This window comes from Notolepis coatsorum (assembly GCF_963971535.1).
Source record: "Notolepis coatsorum genome assembly, chromosome: 8".
NCBI classification, from domain to species: domain Eukaryota; kingdom Metazoa; phylum Chordata; class Actinopteri; order Aulopiformes; family Paralepididae; genus Notolepis; species Notolepis coatsorum.
Window position 1 is genome coordinate 150,972,464 of NC_140172.1, and position 26,004 is coordinate 150,998,467.

A 26,004-nucleotide genomic window follows, 5' to 3' on the forward strand; every position below is an offset into this window, starting at 1 on the left:
CCCCCCTACCGGCTTACAACCGGGAGGACCCCTTCCAGAACATCCCGCTATATCATTAAGTGTACCATAGATCTAATTCCCTAAGAGCCAGGTTGTATACTTGCTTCCTGCGTAACCAGAGATTGGACATTCAGTGTTGATTTGCCTACGAGTACTCATTTGCCTTACAAGTGCATTCAAATCATAAATGTAATAGTAACTATCATATGTACCTTTTGCTATATATTAAATATTTGATTATTACCTTTGTGTGGAACCGATTTCATTGTGGGAAAGTGTTCATCATATTTAGATATCGTGTACTGTATGGCCAGTAGTTAAAGTACATAAAGCGGTAGTGGTTTAATGATACCATACTTATCAATACAGTCAGGGAATTGTACCCCTCAGTTACAGCAGTCAACGAGTATATTTCCAGCACTACGTTTGTTTACCAATGATTTTACGTATTATTAGTGAAATTATGAGTTGGTAAACATCTCGGCGCATCCCGGCGGAAACCTGATGAATTAGACGGAGATAAAGGAAGCTGGCATACGTGTGTGTAGTCTTTTTAAAGAAGAGACCCAGGGCTTTCTATGGGATTTCGAATTTCATAAAACTACACTTCCCAGCTCACGCCAGTGCCTGTCAATCATCGGACTTATTTTCGGGATCATATCTCACAAACCTGAACATTATTGCCATAAAGTAGAATGTAGTTAGTTTTTTTACCTTTCTATGAACGTCTAGCAAAAAAACGTATTGCAATCTGATGAAAAATGGCGCAGATCACATTATAAAAAAGTAACTGTACTTACAGCACTTACATTCACGGTTTTTGCTGCCCTGTCAGGGGTGCCTGGTGGTACTAAATCCAGATTGAACTCCATTGGAAAGGGGAGATTTGGCCCGATCCATAGATGTGTGACTTGTGGTAATTTATAGGCCTGATATTCTATATTCTATATTCATATTTCAAATTGCATGTGTCTAGAATGGGATGGCAAAATTCAGTACTGTTTCTACAAAAAAACTGTAAATCATCTGCCCTTTATTCATTTGCTTAGATTTTGTGTACACTTGATTTCAAGAAGGTGGTGAATGATCTCAGTGTTTCACGTCTGGTCAATGTTAGCATGGTGTTATTCACCGTCAAAGATTAAACATTATTATTATTATTATTTATTTTTGAAGTATATTCTCCTTTGGTTCATTACAATTTACTCAAGCATAGTAACAGATACAATATTTCTGACACTGGGAATACATTTCCTGGATACCAAGAACATGCAAATGGACCTTGTAGAAGTGGAGCGATCTTCCATTTACTTAGTTATGTATTTTTAGGCACATTTTCTGAAAATATGTCTAGGGTTTAAGAGGTTAAGTGTTAAGGACCGCAAATGTCCCGTCTTTTTATTTAGACTTGACTGATACTGACCAGAGTATGATCATACATCATAGATTGTAGGTATTGTGTTGTACTTGTGGTGTAGATTGTAGGTATTGTGTTGTACTTGTGGGGTAGATTGTAGGTATTGCACTCATTTGTTAAAGTCTTATCTTAAGTTCAAAATCTAGATTTAAACTCTCAGTAGCCTTGCTAAGTTCAAAGTCAAGGAAGGCTGATATGGAGACACAGTAGAGAATGTTCTTTATTGAGACAGTAGGAAGGCTGAGAGGGAGACAGAGTAGAGGAGACACAGGAGAGAAGGTTCTTTATTGAGACAGTAGGAAGGCTGAGAGGGAGACAGACTAGGGGAGACACAGGAGAGAATGTTCTTTATTGAGACAGTAGGAAGGCTGAGAGGGAGACAGAGTAGGGGAGACACAGGAGAGAAGGTTCTTTATTGAGACAGTAGGAAGGCTGAGAGGGAGACAGAGTAGAGGAGACACAGGAGAGAATGTTCTTTATTGAGACAGTAGGAAGGCTGAGAGGGAGACAGAGTAGAGGAGACACAGGAGAGAAGGTTCTTTATTGAGACAGTCGGAAGGCTGAGAGGGAGACAGAGTAGAGGAGACACAGGAGAGAATGTTCTTTATTGAGACAGTAGGGAGGCTGAGAGGGAGACAGAGTAGGTTCTTTATTGAGACAGCAGTAGGAAGGCTGAGAGGGAGACGGAGTAGAGGAGACACACGCAATAAGGTTCTGGTGGGAATCTGATCCCAGGTCAGCAGGGATACAAGTGTTTCCAGAGGCGGGTGGTCTTAGTTAACCTCCACACCATCTCCCTGCACTGTTCCTAATAGAGATGGAGTGACGCCGGCTGTATGTATCCACCACTGTGGCTCTTCAGAGCGGCCTGTCAGTACACTTGTCTCCCTCAACAGCCACAGGCTGTGACATGTCCAACGCTAGCGGTGGAAAGCAGCCAGCCAGGCCAGAGACAATGCACTTGTCCCTTCCACTTAGCCCCTGAATGCCCCGCAGCATCCCCCCCCCCCCCCCCTCAGCCGCTCACATTCACAGGATGGCTATGTGAAAAGTCACTGCCGCTTCCCTGCCGATACTGATACCCAGGGGCGTAGCTGGGGGGGGGGGTAGCTTAGGATGATTCCAAGGTCCCAGGGCCCTCATTCATCAACGTGGCGTAGAAAATGTTCTATTTCCACTCGTAAGCACAGAATTTAGAATCAGTGCACGCACAAAAAAAACGGGATTCATCACACGTGCGTACACAGGTTCTACGCACACCTGTCTTGATAAATATGACTTTGATCCTACGTTTGAGCTCGTGCACTGTTTTAAGTATTTGCATACCAGAACCGCCCCGATTAACCATATACGGTAATGGAATACCCCCATGAAATGTGGAAAAATGGACTAAGCCGAGGGAAGCGTGTTATGAGACAGGCTGACAGACGTGTACACGTACGGTGATGTCGGATATGATATCTATTAACCATTGCTGCCTGGGCAGCGCAAACACTAATAAAGACCGTGCTGGAATATGACTGCCTTTTCCCGTGTTGTTTGATTAATACCCAGGGATTAAAGTTCTCCTCAATTTTATTCCAAATCGCGATGGATTTTTCGTCAATTTTCTACCTGCTGCATATGATTTCTAGAGGCATACTACAATCTATTTTGATGTCAGTATTGGGTAGCCTATATAAACAATAATACGAGAGCATATACAAGAACAATGAATCTCACTGCATGTATGATGTAGCCTGCCTTTCAATACATGAACTTGAATTCCATCATGTTTGTGTGCGGGACTCACAAGGCTGTTGTCACAATGGGTGGTACCGGTACAGTAATAACAGTCTACACAATATCACGATGGACCATGCCATAGCCTATGTTCTATTATGACATGATCTGTGACGACAAATGTTCTAGAATGTTTGATTAAGATATCATACTCTGACAGCATGCCTATGATCAACAAAAACGCAAACTTGAATCCCATCATCATATTTACATAGTCTGTCCACTATCTGGTGTCATTGCAATGCGTTTTTTATTCTTTCTTATACAGTAAAAAGGGGGAAGAACACTATATCGTGGGTGTTCATATGACTTGTATTCTGCTTACAGCTTCGAAATTCCACTTGTTTCGTTTAACGTAAAGCCTTTTAAATATAATCAAAACGTTCCCGTGTTTCTGCGGTCTGTGCGCAAAATAATAACGAGTTGAGCTACGCGGAGCGCAGTCAGTCAGTACACCCCGTATATTCCGATAATGCTATATAAACCATGCTGCATTCATTCTGAGAGAAAGATCTATTATTCCAAATGCTATTTATAGGGTTTTGACCATAATTACACTACTGTTGCTATTTTACAATGAACTATAATGAATTACGGTTCATACAGAACATGCCAGTGTTGAAACTAATGCACAGAAGCTCATTTCCTTGTTGTAATAATATATTCTACCACTGGGCGTCAGCTAAGTGTGCTCCGAGCTGTGCGTACACATAAGCACGAAGTCAAGTTCAAGTTGAAATTGTTAAGCACATATCTGTGCGTAAGACACGTTGATGAATGAGGGCCCAGCACTGGGGGGGGGGGGGGGGCAGATTTTTTTTGTTTTTTTTTTGTTTTTTTTTAGTAGACATCACTCGGGTGTATTTATTGATGCTCTCATTGATACTATGTTTGTTTCTGAAGTGTGTGTGTGTGTGTGTGTGTGTGTGTGTGTGTGTGTGTGTGTGTGTGTGTGTGTGTGTGTGTGTGTGTGTGTGTGTGTGTGTGTGTGTGTGTGTGTGTGTGTGTGTGTGTGTGTGTGTGTGTGTGTGTGTGTGTGTGTGTGTGTGTGTGTGTGTGTGTGAGATATATAGAGAGAGAGGGGGGGCTTTGGTAGACTATTGCATTGGTCCATTCATTGAAGATGAACGCGATGCGACATCCTTTACTAGGCTCACCCACCAACAGTGCAGGTGCTGAACTGCTGATCCGAATGTATAGGTAAAAACCATATTATGCGTTTTCATCAATAAATAAATGGCCAAAAATTGGCCAAAACTTACGTGCGCTCGCATTCACTGGGGGCCTACAGATACATTCTTTCATGGGGCCCACAATCTACAGCTACGCCCCTGCTGATACCGAACGCTATACGTGTGAGTATCGGCCCATACCGCGTACGCCTCTCAGACCCATTCATTTTTACTGAACTGTATAGATATGATAACATTATTTATTGTAACGTATAACCGATCTGCACCTTTGATTACACTGTTTACTTTATCATATTCTTATATTCAGAGTTAATTATATTGTTTAACTGTTTCTTTTTATCTTTATTATAATTGTATTGCCTATATATATTTTTTTTTATCCACTTTTTCTCCCATTTTCTATATTTTCTCCCATCCCAATTTCGTATCATCCAATTCAACCCTCCCCTGTCACGAACGCTGTTTCTTGCCTCCCACAAGCCGGCTGCAATGTGGACTAAAGGCCTCTGCATGCTACAGAAACTTCAAAGCAACTTCAACACAACATCGACAAAGCAACGGTGTTGCAGACACATTACCTTTATGCTTCTGCAAAATCAACGCGCAGCCTATGATGCAACAAAATGTACCCCGGATGTGCGGCTCGAGCGCGCCCAGCCCGCCTGAATACTTTGGGCAGCCGAAGGTGCGCACTCTAGCAATTACAAACGGATTTCCCTTCTCAACCATACATCGTTAGTATAATAATAGCCCTGTTTATGTTTGTTTTCGCTTGTGTTCTTGTATATAGTGTAATATAGTTATATCGCCACATCAACCCAGTCCATCCCCATTGTTTCCCCAATCTCCTTCCACGGATTCATCGTCATAATGCTATCCTTGTAGTCTTTAGACCCGCTATTATATAAATGTTTGTACTTTCGGACCTCCTCTGCAATACGTTCCTGCATTTGATTCATTTTAAACAAACAATTAAACAAGTGTAATGAAACAATACACTAGCTATCGAGCTCCTGTCAGAAAGTTTTCTTTTGGTCTCGAGCTCCTGTCAGAAAGTTTTCTTTTGGTCTCGAGCCAGGAAAACACTAGAAGTGACAGACAGCCCCGCCCCCATTCACTACCAACCAATCACTGCTACGCAATACCAACGCAACGGGTCTTTAGATTAGATTTTGGAGACAGGTACGCAACGTCCTCGCAACACAGTCTACAAGACTGTCTGCAACAAGCGCGCTGAAATCGCGCCGATGTTGTGTTGAAGTTGCTTTGAATTTGCTGTAGCATGTAGAGGCCTTAAGTCATACATAGCACAAGTCCCCTCCGGTACTTGAGGTAACAGCAGTCGCATCTTTTCACCTGCGCAGCTCGATCTCTCAGTGGCGAGGAGTAACGCGTGGGAGGCTCACGCTGCCCCCGACACTTCCTGATTCTACTGCGCAGGCGCACCAACCGACCTGTAGGAGTCGCTGTCCACAACGCCCGATCCCCACCCATCAGTTTCCCACCCCCTAATACGGCCAATGTGTATTAGTATGAACGACCAGCTAAACTGAAAGCAATGTGGAGCACTGGGCTCGAACAGGCAAGCCCAGCGTGTCCGTCATTCGTGGCGAGCGCCTTGCCCACTACGCCACGTAGCCGCCCCTATGTATTGCCTATATTTATGTGTACTATTACCATGCCAATACCTGTACCTCCCCTCCCCCCTCCCCCATGCTGTTATGATGCCCGAATTTCCCCAAGGGGATTAATAAAGGAATATATGATCTTATCTTATCTTACATGAGGATATAATGCACGTTTCACCATTAGAGATCTAACATGCTTTTGAGGGCCAGAAATGCAGAGAATCAAGTCAGTCGGATACCTTGTTTTGTCCTGGTATCAGACTGATATCCAATACCAGTGTCAGTATCAGTGCTTCCCTACATGGTTGTGATGTTTTCTTTTTGCAGAAAGCCCAAGCCGCTACTCTCCAATCGAAGCCCCATATTTACATGCACAATATACCACACTGATGACCTCCCAAGAGACTGTGGGTGAATAAGGTTAAAATGCAATTGCAACATAATTAGACTGTGTTTGACATAATTCTTTTTCACTAATACATCAGTAGTGGAAAACTTTTTAGGCCTGTTTCCATCAGTGTATTTTTCGGGATCATCCCTATGTTCCCCGGGTCCTATGTTCCCCGGGTTCTATGTTCCCCGCTTTGATTGATTAATAGATTGAACATTTTGGGGGCGGTTAGGTGGTCGAGCGGAGATTGCGTTCGTCACCAGCCCCGGAGCTGTGAGCTTGGTTCGCCTGTTCGAATCCAGCTCACAGCTCCGGGGTTGTCACCAGCTTGGCTGGCCGTCTGCACTGATACAATTGGCTGTATCAGAGGGTGGGAGAAGCTGGCGGGGTGGGTCCAGGTCGATGTAAACAGCGACTCCTACAGTTCGGTCGGGGCGCCTGCTAAGCGCGGATTGGACGTGAGGGGGATAGTGTGGTCCTCCCACACGCTACGCCCTCTCAATGAGAATCCGCGCTGCCAGGTGAAAAGAAGCGGTGATTGGCTGGACGTGTGTCGGAGGAAGCACGTGGTAGCCTCCACTCTCCCAAATGATCTGACTGTGGGGGGTAAAGCGCAGCGACCAGGAAGGGACTGGGAATTGGCATACGACTAACATTGGGATGGGAGAAAATCGGAGGAAAAATGGAGGGGGAAAAAGACCAAAAAAAAAATAAAAAATATAGATTGAACATTTTATAAATTTGTATTATTTTATTAATTATTAATGTCTGCCTCGTTCAAACTGGTTAAGGTTAGAGTTTGGAATCAGGGCTGGTGGTCTAAAATTTTCAATCTATCAATCAATCAAAGCGGGGAACATAGAACCCGAGGAACATAGGACCCGGGGAACATAGACATGCTCCCTATTTTTCTTTGCCAACTCCTGAGGGCTCTTCCACAAAACACATTAAGACAAGCTGAGATTAATGTTGCAAACCTGGTTTGAGTTTAACCTAACAAGTCAATCAGGGACAAAGCAGCTCCACAAAGGCACATTCTTACTATCATGATCTGACTGATCCAAGCCAGGTTCAAGCAATCAACATAATCACACGTGCACAGCTTTCTTAAGAACCCAGAGAGGTCGATCACGGAGCAGATTGATTCGTCTTGGCAAACAATAGATGGTCATGGCTGGAAGGTATCTGTGTTTCATTATAACTTAAAACATAAAGGTTCTTTATTGAGACATTAGGAAGGCTGAGAGGGAGACAGAGTAGAGCTGGTTCTTTATTGAGACAGTAGGAAGGCTGAGAGGGAGACAGAGTAGAGGAGACACAGGAGAGAAGGTTCTTTATTGAGACGGTAGGAAGGCTGAGAGGGAGACAGAGTAGGGGAGACACAGGAGAGAAGGTTCTTTATTGAGACAGTAGGAAGGCTGAGAGGGAGACAGAGTAGAGGAGACACAGGAGAGAAGGTTCTTTATTGAGACAGTAGGAATGCTGAGAGGGAGACAGAGTAGGGGAGACAGGAGAGAAGGTTCTTTATTGAGACAGTAGGAAGGCTGAGAGGGAGACAGAGTACGGGAGACATAGGAGAGAATGTTCTTTATTGAGACAGTAGGAAGACTGAGAGGGAGACAGAGTAGTGGAGACACAGGAGAGAAGGTTCTTTATTGAGACAGTAGGAAGGCTGAGAGGGAGACAGAGTAGAGCTGGTTCTTTATTGAGACAGTAGGAAGGCTGAGAGGGAGACGGAGTAGGGGAGACACAGGAGAGAAGGTTCTTTATTGAGACAGTAGGAAGGCTGAGAGGGAGACAGAGGTGAGAAGGTTCTTTATTGAATGCATAAGTAATTATTGAATTAAAAACAAAAAAAATATTGGGGAGGCCTCATCTATTATTAGTGCTACAAATAAATGTGTGCTACAGTATCTTATACATAAAACTATGCTATAAAACCTCAACACTAAATATATCACTTGTTTCATAATGTATGTATGGCATAAGCACCTTGGTTGGCTGTTCAACATCATCATTATGTTTTAATTTCCTTTTAATTTAAGTGTGGCTGCAATAAAGAAGAGGGATGATGCTGGTACTGACACAGCTGTCTTCACCCCTGCAGGGGAGTTTTACCATTATATAATTTACATATTTCATATTCATTTTACATTTAATTTCTTATAGGGTACTGTAGGCTAATCTAACCATAAAGGAAGGAATCTGTCTGCATGTGTGCGGGTCTGTCTGTCTGTCTGTCCTTTGCATATCTTGAGAAGCGTCCATCCGATCGGCTTCACGCTCGGTGGGTGTATTGCTGACGATCCAGGTGCTGTGTTGACTTTAGTGCCATTTGGCCAGATGGTGGCACTATAACAACAAACTTTACATTTGGCCAGATGGCTCAAGTTTCAAGTTCAAGTTTCTTTAATAGTTGTCATAGTAAAAATACAGAATACTTTTCCATGACGTGCTTTTTTCTGTATGAGCTCCCGAGAGTGTGCTAGATAAAATGGATAAAAAGTATCAAATAGAAAAAGTCAAGAGTATCCGTAAACAAAAAGTGTTCAGTCAATCAATTTACAATACAGAGTAAAAAAAAGAGTAACAGTGAGGTACAATGCAGCAATGGGATCAGGTACAACTTAGGGTAAGGTGCAATGAGGTATGAGTTGTAGTGCAAATCTCTTTGTTAATAAATATAAAGTGTGTTCAAGTGTTTAAAGTGAGTAGAGTGGGTGTTACGGTGAGTGTTTATTTAAAGTGAGTGTGTGCATGTGGATGTGTGTGCTGTGAGTGTAGATGATGGGTTGTTAAATAGTGTCATTGTGGTTGAGCATCCTGATGGCCTGGGGATAGAAGCTCCTTCTGAGTCTCTCTGCACTATAACAGCAAACTTTACATTTGGCCAGATGGTGGCACTATAACAACAAACTTTACATTTGGCCAGATGGTGGCACTATAACAACAAACTTTACATTTGGCCAGATGGTGGCACTATAACAACAAACTTTACATTTGGCCAGATGGTGGCACTATAACAGCAAACTTTACATTTGGCCAGATGGTGGCACTATAACAACAAACTTTACATTTGGCCAGATGGTGGCACTATAACAACAAACTTTACATTTGGCCAGATGGTCGCACTATAGCAGCAAACTTTACATTTGGCCAGATGGTGGCACTATAACAGCAAACTTTACATTTGGCCAGATGGTGGCACTATAACAACAAACCTTATGTTTGGCCAGATGGTGGTGTAACCGATGGTTTAGCTGCGTTGTGTTCTGGTGTACTGTCAATAACCAGGCAGGACTGGATCTCAGGTTTTTTATTCACCCTGTAAAACCCAGATACAACACAGGGATTAATGTCTTGTCTTATTCTTTGGCCACAAGATGGCGCCCTCGGTTCTTCGATTCTCTCAACACATCCAGAGAAACTCCATTTTAATTCACATTGAAATAGCACATGAAATGAAGTACAATAACTCAATACCAAAATAATACAATATGGGTCACTCATCCACCTGTTAAAACAGATACAAAATAATACAAAAAAAACAATAATAAGATTGACTCATTACCTATTAAACAGATACATTAAAATAATAAACAAAATAACCACTAATAAGATTCAATCATTACCTGTAAAACCCAGATACAACACAGGGATTAATGTCTTGTCTTATTCTTTGGCCACAAGATGGCGCCCTCGGTTCTTAGATTCTAATGGGAAGACATATAACAGCGTCAGGTTTGAGGCCTACCCAATGTGTTACACAAGAAAACATCGTCACTTCTAAACAGTGATGCCACTAACGCGTTACTAAGTAACGCCTTACAGTAATCTGATTACTTTTCCCCGAAAATAGTAATCTAACGCGTTAATCTTTAAAAGCCAGTAATCTGATTGCAGTTACTTGTCCAAGTGGCTGTGCGTTACTATTTCGTTACTATCTCATCATAAATTCATAATGCAGGCGGAATGCAGTATTTTATTTCGTTTTAGACAGTCAAAAATACGTTTGGAGCTGTATTTCCTTGTATTGGGGGAGTGACGTCACAGCACGCAACCTCACGTTGTTCCATGCTGGTGGGCGCGGCTGTTATTGTTATTATCAGGCTCACCAAAACTAGCGAGCTAGCAGGGAGACGTTCACGCTGGTAACGCTTTCTTGCAAACAACAAACAAACAAACAAACAAACACTATGCGGAGGAAACAAAATACTGTCTACCGCATCTGGAATATACAGCACAGCACGACCAAACGGATAGAAAAAAAACCAAACCCGAAGCATCGACTTCTGGATTTCTTTACTGGATTTAAACCATAGTGCAGGTATGTTCCACCTTTGAGTTAAACATCTTTTGCATTGCACTATTCATGAACATGGAACACCATACTCACACACACCTCCAATGTACAGCCCCACCCCACCTACCCAACCTCCCCCAATGCACAGTTTCTATGTCAAATGTATATACACTCTTTTTCTGGATTTTTTTTAGTATCACAAACAGTACTGCATTTGAAAATCTGGTATGTCATAAATGTATAGATGTAGCAGTACTGTCTATCTGTATGTCGTGTGTGTCATATGATGAATTGAAAATGGGGGACCCTGATGGAAACAAGACGAAAGTCTTTCTCAGGTCTGCATCCTCTTAACAATTGTATGTATTGAGCCGTACTGTACTGTACCCATTCTGCAATCTGTTAATACACTTTTCAATCAATCAATCAATCAATACTGCAGTATGTAGGTTGTCAGTAGCACATAATAATAATAATAATAATAATAATAATAATAATAATAATAATAATAATAATAATAATAATAATAATAATAATAATAATAATAATAATAATAATAATAATAATAATAATAATAATAGCATAGGAGGAGCAGTACCGTTTAATAGACTGTTTTTTAAGAGCATGAGCTTCAGATACTGGATAGACCTTCAAACATAAAGAACATTTTCTTGAAGTATAACACTCCAACCCATCAAGTGCTCCTGTGGAACGGCTTTTTAGTCTGGGAGGGCTAGAAGGAACAGACTTTCTGACAAGAGGTTTGAGGAGATTCTGTTACTGAGATATAATCACTGGTTTACTCACCCCTCTCCCCTGTTTCACTAGGAACATTAGAACCATATCTGAATAGGGCAGGCCTCAAAGGTAGGCTACATATCAGCCTACATGTGGTGTTATTGACCATTTATCTTTTGTGAAATCTATAGATATATAGATAGGCCTACCTGCCCTATTAGTACATTTTACTCAAACTGAGTACATTTTACTATTTTTCTTTTTGTCATTCTTATGTTGTGGCAGCAGCAGGGACGACGACTTTGTAACCTAGTTACTTTCAAAGTAACTACGTTACTCTGATAATCAAGTAATCAGTAAAGTAACTAAGATTACTTTTTAAAGGAGTAATCAGTAATCAGTAATCAGATTACTTTTACAAGTAATCTGTGGCATCACTGCTTCTAAATAACTCCACAGAAAGTGCACAACTGTTCCTCTTTAACATAGATAGTTAGTCTATACAATCCGGTTCATTGCCCAACAACTTATCCACACATTTACACCATTATAACGTTCTTTTAACCCAAAGATATGTCTAGAACCACAGAGCAGCCCTTACCTCTCAACACATCCAGAGAAACTGGCGCGAGAGGGAAGCACGCTCAGAAATGAGGGACGCGAGAGGAAATACGTCACTTCGGCAGGAAGTGACGATTTCAAAACAAAAGACTTTTGATAATAAAATAATAATAATAATAAACAAAACAATGAAAAAGGGTGTTTTGGCGAAATTCACAAGAGGGACATATTAACCTGTTACAGTGGCACTATAACAGCAAACTTTATATTTGGCCAGATGGTGGCACTATAACCACAAACTTTACATTTGGCCAGATGGTGGCACTATAACAGCAAACTTTATATTTGGCCAGATGGTCGCACTATAACAACAAACCTTATGTTTGGCCAGATGGTGGCACTATAACAGCAAACCTTACATTTGGCCAGATGGTGGCACTATAACAACAAACTTTACATTTGGCCAGATGGTGGCACTATAACAGCACACTTTACATTTGGACAGATGGTGGCACTATAACAGCAAACTTTACATTTGGCCAGATGGTGGCACTATAACAACAAACTTTACATTTGGCCAGATGGTGGCACTATAACAACAAACTTTACGTTTGGCCAGATGGTGGCACTATAACAACAAACTTTACATTTGGCCAGATGGTGGCACTATAACAACAAACTTTACATTTGGACAGATGGTGGCACTATAACAGCAAACTTTACATTTGGCCAGATGGTGGCACTATAACAACAAACTTTACATTTGGCCAGATGGTGGCACTATAGAAACAAACTTTACATTTGGCCAGATGTAAGCAGCCATAATGCAGGTCTCCACCACGCTGCAAGCAGCCATACCGCTGGTCAACACTGCAAGCAGCCATACCACTGGTCTCCATGACGCTGCAAGCAGCCATGCTGCCATACAGGCTCGCGCTTCAAACAGCCACACGCTCTGAACGGTCACACCCCCCCCCCCCCCCCTGACAATGCTGGAAACAAGCAATTGGCCCATTCCAAATATTCACGCACTCCGAATGGCCACGCCCCCGAACGGGCACTGTACTAGTAAAGTAAAAGAATGAATGGTAGGATGATGGAACTTTGGTTGAAAAAAACATTGTGTTCAAGTCAGATCTGTGTTATAAGAAGAACTGGTTTCAGCATCAACTGCTTGCCTGGTAATTAGCCTCAGGGCAAGTTAGTTCCAAAGCAATTTAGATAAGCAATTTAACTCATCTGGATTTCAAATATTAACTCTCCCTTCTTCTCTTCTCTTCTCTTCTCTTCTCTTCTCTCTCTTCTCTTCTCTTCTCTTCTCTTCTCTTCTCTTCTCTTCTCTTCTCTTCTCTTCTCTTCTCTTCTCTTCTCTTCTCTTCTCTTCTCTTCTCTCCTCTTCTCTCCTCTTCTCTAATCTCCTCTTCTCTTCTCTCCTCTTCTCTTCTCTCCTCTCCTCTCCTCTCCTCTCCTCTCCTCTCCTCTCCTCTCCTCTCCTCTCCTCTCCTCTCCTCTCCTCTCCTCTCCTCTCCTCTCCTCTCCTCTCCTCCTCTCTCTCCTCTCCTCTCTTCTCTTCTCTCCTCTCCTCTCCTTCCTTCCACAGCGACCTAAAGCGCAGAGTCAGTATTCTCATTGATGGCTCCCTCATCGTTGCCCAGGTCAAGCCAGAGGATGCAGGGAAGTATACGTGCAGCCCCAGTAACAGCCTGGGCCGGCCTCCGGTGGCCTCTGCCTACCTTACAGTACAATGTGAGTGTTCCTGCACCACTTTAACCCTTTCACTGCCACACGACAGCCGGTTAACCCTTTCACTGTGGCAATACGGAAGGTTAGCCCTTTACTATCACACAACCGACGGCGATGCTCCATCATTATGCGGAGCTAATGATGCTAATGATGGAGCATCGCCGTCGGTTGTGTGATAGTAAAGGGTTAACCGGCTGTCGTGTGGCAGTGAAAGGGTTAAAGTGACAATACAGAATCAATTGGACTATCTAGCTTCTCTGGGTATTCATTAGCACCAGTAGTGCTCGAGTAATTGTTTAGGGCCGGGAAATCTATTTTTAGAACACATCTTATTAAAGAGCATGGCAACGGCGAAAACGAGATATTGCGCAGAGTCACACATACGCTACCGTTTTTTATTATGTCCCGCTCCGCGGACATAACAATTCATAGGAATGAAATAATTAGGGATGCTCGATATTGGCTTTTTTACCGATATACCGATATTTTCCAACTCTTAATTTCCGATACCGATATCAACCGATACCAACCGATACCGATATATGCAGGGTTCCCCCCCCCCCCCCCCCAAAAATTGAATAATTTCAGGTAATTAACATTACATATCTCTTGTTGTGGAATTAACACAACATTATGCATACTTTTGACAATGAATAAAATCAGAATTTGTTCTTACTTGCTTGCCTGGGTAAATAAAGGTTATAGAAATGTAAAAAAAATAAGAAATTTAAATAAAAAATTTAAACCGATACCGATATTTTCCAATATCACATTCTAATGCCGATATCGGCCGATAATATCGGTAGGCCGATAATATCGGACATCCCTAGAAATAATCCATCTAGTATTCATATCATTTGAGGGGTTTGACTTGTAGATGGGAAAATAAGCTTCACAGGATCAGAGGTGTGTATCCCTTGTGACATGGGCTGTCCCAAGGGGCGCTGAATTAATGATTTATGATAAATCTGACAGGCGCTCATTTGTGTGGGCTGTACTGTGATGTGATACAACTGCAGAGGCTGCGGTAGTTTGCAGGGGTCCATACAGACGCTCTGTGCACCTCCCAAATCTTTAACCATGCTCTGTACTGGTCCGCATTGACCTGATTGGCTGATGGTTGTTAGGGCCGTACCTGGTTGTTAGGGTCATACCTGGTTGTTAGGGCGGTACCTGGTTGTTAGGGCCGTACCTGGTTGTTAGGGCGGTACCTGGTTGTTAGGGCCGTACCTGGTTGTTAGGGCGGTACCTGGTTGTTAGGGCCGTACCTGGTTGTTAGGGCGGTACCTGGTTGTTAGGGCGGTACCTGGTTGTTAGGGCGGTACCTGGTTGTTAGGGTGGTAACTGGTTGTTAGGGTGGTACCTGGTTGTTAGGGCCATACCTGGTTGTTAGGGTGGTACCTGGTTGTTAGGGCCGTACCTGGTTGTTAGGGCCGTACCTGGTTGTTAGGGCGGTAACTGGTTGTTAGGGCGGTACCTCGTTGTTAGGGCCGTACCTCGTTGTTAGGGCGGTACCTGGTTGTTAGGGCGGTACCTGGTTGTTAGGGCGGTACCTGGTTGTTAGGGCGGTACCTGGTTGTTAGGGCCGTACCTCGTTGTTAGGGCGGTAACTGGTTGTTAGGGCGGTACCTGGTTGTTAGGGCCGTACCTGGTTGTTAGGGCGGTACCTGGTTGTTAGGGCGGTACCTGGTTGTTAGGGCGGTACCTGGTTGTTAGGGCGGTACCTGGTTGTTAGGGCCGTACCTGGTTGTTAGGGCTGTACCTGGTTGTTAGGGCGGTACCTGGTTGTTAGGGCCGTACCTGGTTGTTAGGGCGGTACCTGGTTGTTAGGGCCGTACCTGGTTGTTAGGGCGGTACCTGGTTGTTAGGGCCGTACCTGGTTGTTAGGGCTGTACCTGGTTGTTAGGGCCGTACCTGGTTGTTAGGGCGGTACCTGGTTGTTAGGGCCGTACCTGGTTGTTAGGGCGGTACCTCGTTGTTAGGGCTGTACCTGGTTGTTAGGGCGGTACCTCGTTGTTAGGGTGGTACCTGGTTGTTAGGGCTGTACCTGGTTGTTAGGGCCGTGCCTGGTTGTTAGGGCGGTACCTCGTTGTTAGGGCTGTACCTGGTTGTTAGGGCGGTACCTCGTTGTTAGGGTGGTACCTGGTTGTTAGGGCTGTACCTGGTTGTTAGGGCCGTACCTGGTTGTTAGGGCGGTAACTGGTTGTTAGGGCCGTACCTGGTTGTTAGGGCGGTAACTGGTTGTTAGGGCCGTACCTGGTTGTTAGGGCCGTACCTGGTTGTTAGGGCCGTACCTGGTTGTTAGGGCGGTACCTGGTTGTTAGGGCCGTACCTGGTTGTTAGGGCCGTACCTGGTTGTTAGGGCGGTACCTGGTTGTTAGGGCGGTACCTGGTTGTTAGGGCCGTACCTGGTTGTTAGGGCGGTAACTGGTTGTTAGGGCCGTACCTGGTTGTTAGGGCGGTACCTGGTTGTTAGGGCGGTACCTGGTTGTTAGGGCGGCACCTGGTTGTTAGGGCCGTACCTGGTTGTTAGGGCGGTACCTGGTTGTTAGGGCGGCACCTGGTTGTTAGGGCCGTACCTCGTTGTTAGGGGGAGAGTGAGGGAAAGAGAGAGAGGTACAGGGAGGGAGAGAGAGGTGGAGGGAGGAAGAGAGAGAGAGGTGGGAGAGAGAGAGAGGTGGGAGAGAGAGAGAGGTGGAGGGAGAGATGGAGAGAGAGGAGAGAGGTAGAGGGAGGGAGGGATAGAGATGTAGAGGGAGGGATAGAGAGATTGGGGGGCGGGATGGAGAGGTAGAGGGAGGGATAGAGAGATTGGGGCGCGGGATAGAGAGGTGGAGGGAGGGAGAGAGAGAGCTGGAGAGAGGGATAGAAAGGAGGAGACTGACTGGTGACCACACACTGGCAGTCGTCAAGGAAACAGACATTTTACATTCCCTCACCCTCCCTCTTTTACACATCTCCATATGAGAGAGAGATGGGAGAGAGGGAGAGAGAGATGGAGGGAGAGGGAGAGAGATGGAGGGATAGAGAGATGAAGGGAGAGAGATGGAGGGAGAGAGTGAGAGAGAGATGGAGGGAGAGAGATGGAGGGAGAGAGTGAGATGGAGGGAGAGAGCGATGGAGAGAGAGAATGTGTGTGAGTGAGTGTGTGTGTGTGTGTGTGTGTGTGTGTGTGTGTGTGTGTGTGTGTGTGTGTGTGTGTGTGTGTGTGTGTGTGTGTGTGTGTGTGTGTGTGTGTGTGTGTGTGTGTGTGTGTGTGTGTGTGTGTGTGTGTGTGTGTCGTGTATCTGTGTGTGATTGGCGTGTGTATGTGTGTTCCTGTGTGGTGCATGTGTGTGTTCTTGTATGTGCATGCGTTGGATGGAGATGGAGAGAGAGAATGTGTGGTAAGTGAGTGAGTGTGTCTGCTTTTGTGTGTGTGTGTGTGTGTGTGTGTGTGTGTGTGTGTGTGTGTGTGTGTGTGTGTGTGTGTGTGTGTGTGTGTGTGTGTGTGTGTGTGTGTGTGTGTGTGTGTGTGTGTGTGTGTGTGTGTGTGTGTGTGTGTGTGTGTGTGTGTGTGTGTGTGTGTGCGTGCGTGCGTGCGTGCGTGCGTGCGTGCGTGCGTGCGTGCGTGCGTGCGTGCGTGCGTGCGTGCGTGCGTGTGTGTGTGAGAAAGAGAGCGAGGGGGAGAGAGAGCCAAGCAGAGGCAGGCAACAGCAGTCGTGACAGAGAGAGGGAGGGAGGGGTGGGAGGAGAGCAGAAGGATTACATCATCGATGTAAACGACCACTTTTCACTGGCAGAGAAAACTCTCTTTCTGTCTCTCGCTCGCTCTCCCTCTCTTTCTGTCTCTCGCTCGCTCTCCCTCTCTTTCTGTCTCTCGCTCGCTCTCCCTCTCTTTCTGTCTCTCGCTCGCTCTCCCTCTCTTTCTGTCTCTCGCTCGCTCTCCCTCTATTCTGTCTCTCGCTCGCTCTCCCTCTATTTCTCTCTCTCCCTCTGTCTCTCTCTCTCTCTCTCCCTATCTATCGCTCCATCTCTCTCTCTCCCTCCACCTCTCTCTCTCTCTATCTCTCTCCCTTTCTTTCTCTCTATCCCTCTCTCCCTCCATCTCTCTCTCCCTCTCTTTCTGTCTCTCGCTCTCTCTCTCTCTTCCTCCATCTCTCTCCCTCTCTTTCTGTCTCTCGCTCGCTCCCCCCTCTCTCTCTCTCTCTCTCTTTTTTCTTTATCTCTCTCTCCCTCTCTCTCTCTCCATCTCTCTCCCTCTCTTTCTGTCTCGCTCCCCCCCTCTCTCTCTCTCTCCCTCCCTCCACCTCTCTCTCCCCTTATCCCTCTATCTCTCCCTCCACCTCTCTCTCCCCCCTCTATCTCTCTCTCTCTCCCGTCTCTCTCCCCTTCTCTATCTCTCTCCCTCCACCTCTCTCTCTCGCTCTCTCTATCTCTCTCCCTCCACCTCTCTCTCTCTCTCCCTCCACCTCTCTCTCTCTCTCCCTCCACCTCTCTCTCTCTATCGCTCTCTCTCTCTCTCTCTCCCTCCACATTTCTCTCTCTCTCTCTCTCTCTCCCTCCCTCCACCTCTCTCTCTCTCTCTCCCTCCACCTCTCTCTCTCTCTCTCTCTCTCTCTCTCTCTCTCTCTCTCTCTCTCTGTGAAGCCACTTTAAGTGGGAGGCAGCTTGTGGTTATAGAGACGGTGCTGTCTGTGGACCTATATATAGAAGCAGGGGTGATATTCCTGTATACGGCGGTGCCGTGCCGTGCCGAGCGGGGCTTTGTTTAAGTGCCGACGGGTGTAATAATGACTCTTCTCAGAGGAGACAGGTGTTCTCTTCTGGCTCGTCATACTTTTCCCACGTGTATCGATCACCACCTGAGTGTAGCAGCTGAAGGGGGCCAGCCCTCCAGGATCCTGAGGCCAACGTGGAAGACTTTCCTCATCACTCACTCTACAGTCTGATTTCCCACGAGCCACCACCCTGGGAGGGGTCACAGCCTCCCCCCCCCCTACAGCCCCCCACACCCCTGAAGGGGTCACAGCCTCCCCCCCCCCTCTACAGCCCCCCACACCCCTGGAGGGGTCACAGCCTCCCCCCCCCCCTACAGCCCCCCACACCCCTGAAGGGGTCACAGCCCGTGGGCGCCGTGGATGTAATACCAGCCACCCTTCAGTCACCAGCTCACAGCAGGAATACACCCTCCTGTCAGTGGCGGGGATCGAACCGGCAACCTTTTGGTTACCGGCCGGCCTCGGACTGATCGATTTATCCTGTTAATACATTTACATTGATGATGAAGATCTGTCTAATAATGTGCCTAATTAATCATATCTGGTTCCGACCACATCAGGATGATGTCATCTACCTATTTAAATCTACATCACGGTCCTTTCCTGCTCTTTAACCTCTAAATGTACATCACGGTCCTCTCCTGCTCTTTAACCTCTAAATCTACATCACGGTCCTCTCCCTCTCTCTGCCCTCTAAATCTACATCACGGTCCTCTCCTTCTCTCTGCCCTCTAAATCTACATCACGGTCCTCTCCCTCTCTCTTCCCTCTAAATCTACATCACGGTCCTCTCCCTCTCTCTGCCCTCTAAATCTACATCACGGTCCTCTCCTTCTCTCTGCCCTCTAAATGTACATCACGGTCCTCTCCTTCTCTCTGCCCTCTAAATGTACATCACGGTCCTCTCCTTCTCTATGCCCTCTAAATCTACATCACGGTCCTCTCCTTCTCTCTGCCCTCTAAATGTACATCACGGTCCTCTCCTTCTCTCTGCCCTCTAAATGTACATCACGGTCCTCTCCTGCTCTTTAACCTCTAAATCTACATCACGGTCCTCTCCTTCTCTCTGCCCTCTAAATGTACATCACGGTCCTCTCCTTCTCTCTGCCTTCATCTCTGTTGCACTGCAATACTGGTCCAGGCATCACACGCTCCAGTGACTGGTTCCTGATGCACCTCCCATGGCTGGACTGAGCAGGGAAAGACTGCTTTGTGTTGATGCAGTGTCATCATGATGGAATCACTTGCAACTTCACCTAAAATGTAGTTCCCTTGTCTCTCTGACTGTATTTATATTTTCCTTCGGCTGTATAACCTTTATTTTTAACATTTTAATACACAAAATGTTACATGTGTTTTGATTAGTTGATGATCGGGAAAGCCCAGCAACGCCTATACTACCTAAGGAAGCTGAAGCAGGCTGGCCTGCCACGAAATCGCCTTGTCAACTTCTATCATTGTGCGGTTGAGAGTGTCCTGACCTACGGTGTGTCTGTGTGGTTCTCCAGCTGCACAAAGGCAGAGCAAGAGGCTCTACAGAGGGTGGTGAAGGCGGCAGGCAGGATCGTCGGGACTCCTCTACCAAACATCACCTGCGTCTTCACCTCCCGCTGCCTCCACCGCTCCAAGTGTATCATCAAGGACCAGTCTCACCCAGCACATCACCTCTTTCAGCTCCTTCCCTCAGGGAGGAGATACCGGTCCATACATGCCAAGAGTGCAAGATTTAAGAACAGCTTTTTCCCCCAAGCAGTCAGACTGTTAAAGGCTCATTGACTGTCCCCTCACGTGCACCATGCACTTACCTGGACTTGATCATCTCTGATTACCACCCATCATGTACTTTATTATTTAAAATATTCTGTTATGTACAGTGTTATTATATGTGTTATGTGTTCATGTATGTATATATTGTACTACGGTCTGTGGGAGCTCCCCTGAAATTTCGTTGTATACTGTGCAATGACAATTAAAAGTCTATTCTATTCTATTCTATCATGTAAACTCCAATAGCTCTCTGGTTGTTATGGTTATTAATAATAACAGTAATAATAATAATACACTTTATTTGTATAGCACCTTCCATACAAGAATTGCAGTCCAAGGGGGAGACAAAGGCATAACATTAGCATAACATTTACAGAATAAAAGCAGTGCAATAAAATAGCTCTCATTTACAGTATAGTAATCATAGAAATAGACATAACATTAGCATACAATAGGTAGAATAAAACAGAATAAAACATAAAATAGCTCTCATTTACAGTACACTAATCATGGTGTGGATGTGATGAGTCTAAGCAGCAGTGTATTAAAAGGCTAATGTGGGGGGGGGGGCGGCTGGGTGGTGCAGCGGAGATTGCGCTCGTCACCAATGCAAGAGACTCCGGTCTCGAATCCCGGTGTCAGCATTGCCTCCGGCTTGGGCCAGTCGTCATACTATCTCAATTGGCAGAGCCAGCGGGTGGAAGTCGATGGGTGGGGATTGGACGTTGTGGACAGCGACTCCTACAGGTCGGTTGGGGGGGGGCGCCTGCACAGCAGAGACAGGAAATGGCGGGGGTAGTGTGAGCCTCCCACACGTTACACCTCGCCAATGAGAGTCCGCGCTGGCAGGTGAAAAAGATGTGACAGGCTGCCTCCTCGTGTATCGGAGGGGACACGTGATGCAAGGCTTCTATCCTCCCTACAACCGACCAGTGGGGGGCATATGCGAGCAACGTTCAAGACAGGGGAGGGGAGAATTGGCACATAGAAAAATAGAAAAAGAGGAGAAAAAGTGGATAAAAAAGAGGGCTAATGTGAAGAGGTACGTTTTTAGCTTACTTTAGAAAATATTTAGTGAGCTAGCCTCCCTAATGTCCATAGGCAGGGTGTTCTGTAGCTTTGGTGCATAATTAGCGAAGGCTGCATCCCCAATTTCCTTTTGGCTGTTGCTGGGAACCTTCAATAGACCAGCAGTAGATCATTGTGGTGTTCTTGGGGACAGAGGGACCTTCAATAGACCAGTGGTTCCCAAAGCCGGGGTCGCGACCCAAAGGTGGGCCGCGAGCAGCCACGGGAGGGCCGCGAGATGATTTCCAATAAAAAAATTATCCAATTTTTTTTTTTTTTTTTTTTTTTGGCCACTGAACTTAGAAGCAGGCCAGGACAGTGTTTCTAGTTGTATTCTAAAATTCTATTCTATTGTATTCTAAAATGTGACTATATGGTTTTATATTAACTTAATAAATAAACAAAAACGAAAAATCTACTTATTTCAACGAACATTTCAAACTAAATAACAGATTATGCACATAAAACGCTGAAAACAACCGAAGCAACAATAGTATTTTAATGAGGCTATTATTATTATCATTATTATTTTGCAACAATTTAGCCCTCTCATAAATAGCACATATAAATGAATAACTAACTTGAACTAACTTAATAGGATTGAAGTGATATTTGGCAAAAAAAAAAAAGAAAAAAAGCCTGACGATGTGCATTGGGCCGCGGCTCTCTGACGCCTTATTTTCTGGGTCCTGGCCTGAAAAGTTTGGGACCCCTGTTCTTGGGGACAGAGGAACCTTCAATAGGCCAGCAGTAGATCATCGTAGTGTTCTTGGGGGAACATAGTTGACAAGAGAATTGGCAACGTAGGTTGGTCCTGTTCCATTTAGTGCTTCATAAGGAGGAGGACCTTCCGATCTTCATCAATTAAGATGAAGGATGAACTTACTGATATATACGAAATCATGAACCAGCTAAACTGGGAATAAGACATTATGGACCACAGAGGACGGGGGAAGAACACCTGGGTTGATCGCGACAACGTGAGAGGGGAAACAGACCAAGAAAGAACTACGGGAAACTGAACAGGGAACTACAACTATGGAAACGAGACAGGGGACTGACCAAGCAAGAACATACCAAGACTAAGAAGACTAAACAGAAGAGACGTGAATAAAGAACTAGACTAGGATGGAGAGAGAGGGAGAGAGAGAGAGAGATGTATGTTGTAAACGTATGTAAACGTATGTTTCCCGTGTCAATAAAGCCCCATTGAATTGAATTTAATTTAATTTAATTTAATTTAATTTAATTTAATTTAATTTAATTTAATTTAATTTAATTTAAATCTACATCACGGTCCTCTCCTTCCCTCTGCCGTCTACTGTAAATCTACATCACGGCCCTCTCCTTCTCTCTCGGCCGTCTACTGTAAATCTACATCACGGTCCTCTCCTTCCCTCTGCCGTCTACTGTAAATCTACATCACGGCCCTCTCCTTCTCTCTCGGCCGTCTACTGTAAATCTACATCACGGTCCTCTCCTTCTCTCGGCCGTCTACTGTAAATCATACATCACGGTCCTCTCCTTCTCTCGGCCGTCTACTGTAAATCTACATCACGGTCCTCTCCTTCTCTCGGCCGTCTACTGTAAATCTACATCAACGGTCCTCTCCTTCTCTCTCTGCCGTCTACTGCTAAATCTACATCACGGTCCTCTCCTTCCCTCTGCCGTCTACTGTAAATCTTCATCACGGTCCTCTCCTTCCCTCATGCCGTCTACTGTAAATCTACATCACGGTCCTCTCCTTCTCTCGGCCGTCTACATCTACTCGCTGCCTGCTGTGTCCTCTGTATTCTCTCTTTTTTTCCTCTCTCTCTCTCTCTCTCCTCTCTCTCCCTCTTCTCTCTCTCTCCATCTCTCGCTCTCTGCCTCTCCTCTCTCTTCCTCTCTCTCTTTCTTTCTCTTCCTCTCTATCACCCATCTGATCTCTCTCTCTCTTCTCTCTCTCTCTCTCTCTCATCTCTTCTCTCTCTCTCTCTCTCTCTCTCTCTCTCTCTCTCCTCTCTCTCTCTCTCTCCCTCTTATCTCTCTCTCCTTCTCCCCTCTTATCTCTCTCTCTCTCTACATTACGTCATCCAGTGCCATCCCCTCTCCTCCCACTCACTCTCATTCTCTATTCTCTTTCCCATGATTTCCCTCCATTTGGCTCCTCCTCCTCCCTCTGTCTGTCTGTCTCTCTCTCTGTCTCTCTCTCTCTCTCTCTCTCTCTCTCTCTCTCTCTCTCTAGCTCATCATCTCTCTCTCTCTCTCTCTCTCTCTCTCTCTCCTCTCATCTCTCTCTCTCTCTCTCTCTCATCTCTCTCTCTCTATCCCTGTACAATGACATCATCATATATCTCTCTCTTTCTTCTCTCTCTAATCCCTGTACAATGACATCATATCTCTCTCTCCCTCTCTCTCGCTCTCTCTCTCTCTCTCTCTATCCCTGTACAATGACATCATTATATCTATCCCCCTCTCTCTCCCTCTCTCTTGCTCTCTCTCTCTTTCTCTCTCTCTACCTCTGCCCTCCATCTCTCTCTGTCTCTCTACCTCTGTCCTCCCCCCTCCCTCCCTCCCTCTCTCTATCTCTCTCTCTCTCTCTCTCTCTCTCTCTCTCTCTCTCTCTCTCTCTCTCTCTCTCTCTCTCTCACTCTCTCTCTCTCTCTCTCTCTCTTCTCCCCTCCCCCACATCTCTCTCCCCCTGATTCCCTGTCACTCAATGTCATGTCCAATGAAGCAGAAATGTCCTAAAAGATTTCTTAAAGGAACACTCCCAACATTTTGGGAAATACACATATTTTCCATTTCCACTAGAGTCAATACAAGAAGATCAGTTTCAGCTCAAAACTGACACACAGAGATCAACATTGATATCAAGCCTCTCGCCTGACTCTGGGGAAGATGGCAAACAAGTGTATTTCCAAAATGACGATGATACAAGTGTATTCATTAGGATGAACCCCTTGAGATTAACCATCTTGTTTCTTCGAGGGGGTTCTAAATGTTGGAGTGTTCCTTTCAAGCTCCCCTCCACTCAACGTGTGTTTTTCAGTGATTAACCCTTTCACTACCACACTACAGAAGGTTAACCTTCACTACCACACTACAGAAGGTTAACCCTTTCACTACCACACTACAGAAGGTTAACCCTTTCACCTACCACACACTACAGACGGTTAACCTTTCACTACTACACTACAGAAGGTTAACCCTTTCACTACCACACTACAGAAGGTTAACCCTTCACTATCACACTACAGAAGGTTAACCTTTCACTACCACACTACAGAAGGTTAACCTTTCACTACCACACTACAGAAGGTTAACCTTTCACTACCACACTACAGACGGTTAACCTTTCACTACCACACTACAGAAGGTTAACCCTTCACTATCACACTACAGAAGGTTAACCTTTCACTACCACACTACAGAAGGTTAACCTTTCACTACCACACTACAGAAGGTTAACCTTTCACTACCACACTACAGAAGGTTAACCTTTCACTACCACACTACAGAAGGTTAACCTTTCACTATCACACTACAGAAGGTTAACCTTTCACTACCACACTACAGAAGGTTAACCCCTTCACTACCACACTACAGAAGATTAACCATCTGTAGTGTGGTAGTGAAAGGGTTAACCTTCTGTACTGTGGTTGTGAAAGCGTTAACCTTCTGTAGTGTGCTTGTGAAAGGGTTAACCCTTTGTTGTGTGGTAGTGAAAGGGTTAAATATTATTATTTGGTTAATGAATTTAACTATACAGATTGTTATTTGTTAACTTGTCACCTTTGGAGGGAGAGGGAGAGCTTCTCTCGCTCGCCCTCTGTAGGGGACGACAGTGGCTCAGAAGCTAGAGCAGTCGTCTGGTAATCTGGAGGTTCCCGGTTCGATTCCCGCTCCTCCCGGGCAGCGGGAGTGTCCTTGAGCAAAACACTTAACCCCTAATAGCTCCCGATGAGCAGGTCGGCACCTTGCATGGTTGCCTCCGCCATCTGTGTGTTAATGTGTGAGTGAATGGGTCAAATGTGAGGAAATAATTGTAAAGCGCTTTGGATAAAAGCTGTTGTATAAATGCAGTCCATTCTCTGTACTTCAGAGTTGCATGTGTGATGTCACAAATAGGTTAAACCTATCATTTGGGCCAATATGTGGTCACATGACACCTTTAGCTTCAGCTGAGTAGGTACTGACATGTCTTGAATGAGTATAAGCTGCCAAACTTGGAATTCCTTGTAAATATGGTTGTTTGTCGTTTTGCGGTTTCACTTTTAATTTTACGTTTAGACGAGCGTTTTGGGGTGGAATTCTCCGTGCAGACGACGCTGTAACGACGGAGCCTCGCTGTCACACGATTGGCGCATATGTCACATGACGTGCTGTGAAGACCCGCCCTACTCTGCCAGTGCCTCTGATTCGCAGACTGTGGATGGGGAATGTGATTGGACCAAAACAGAGTCACTCACAGACAGTGGGTCCACTCACGCCGCGGGACAGATTCTTGTGTATTTAACCCTTTCACTGCCACACGACAGCCGGTTGTGTGATAGTAAAGGGTTAACCTTCTGTCGTATGGCAGTGAAAGGGTTAAAAGTACTGCCAATGTAGCCTTCAGGTGATCTCCGTTGATAATAGTCAGACATACTTGCTTTGTTTACGTCTCGG

General features: G+C 45.1%; 1 protein-coding gene across 1 annotated transcript in view; it reads left to right on the forward strand.

The window, feature by feature from the left end:
- Nucleotides 1–26,004, forward strand: part of igsf9bb (immunoglobulin superfamily, member 9Bb) — a gene marked incomplete at both ends in the record, with an annotated part of 506,998 nt that overhangs the window by 363,506 nt on the left and 117,488 nt on the right. The window contains 1 exon segment of the mRNA XM_084319954.1: nt 13,614–13,759. Coding sequence (XP_084176080.1) covers nt 13,614–13,759 — 146 coding nt within the window.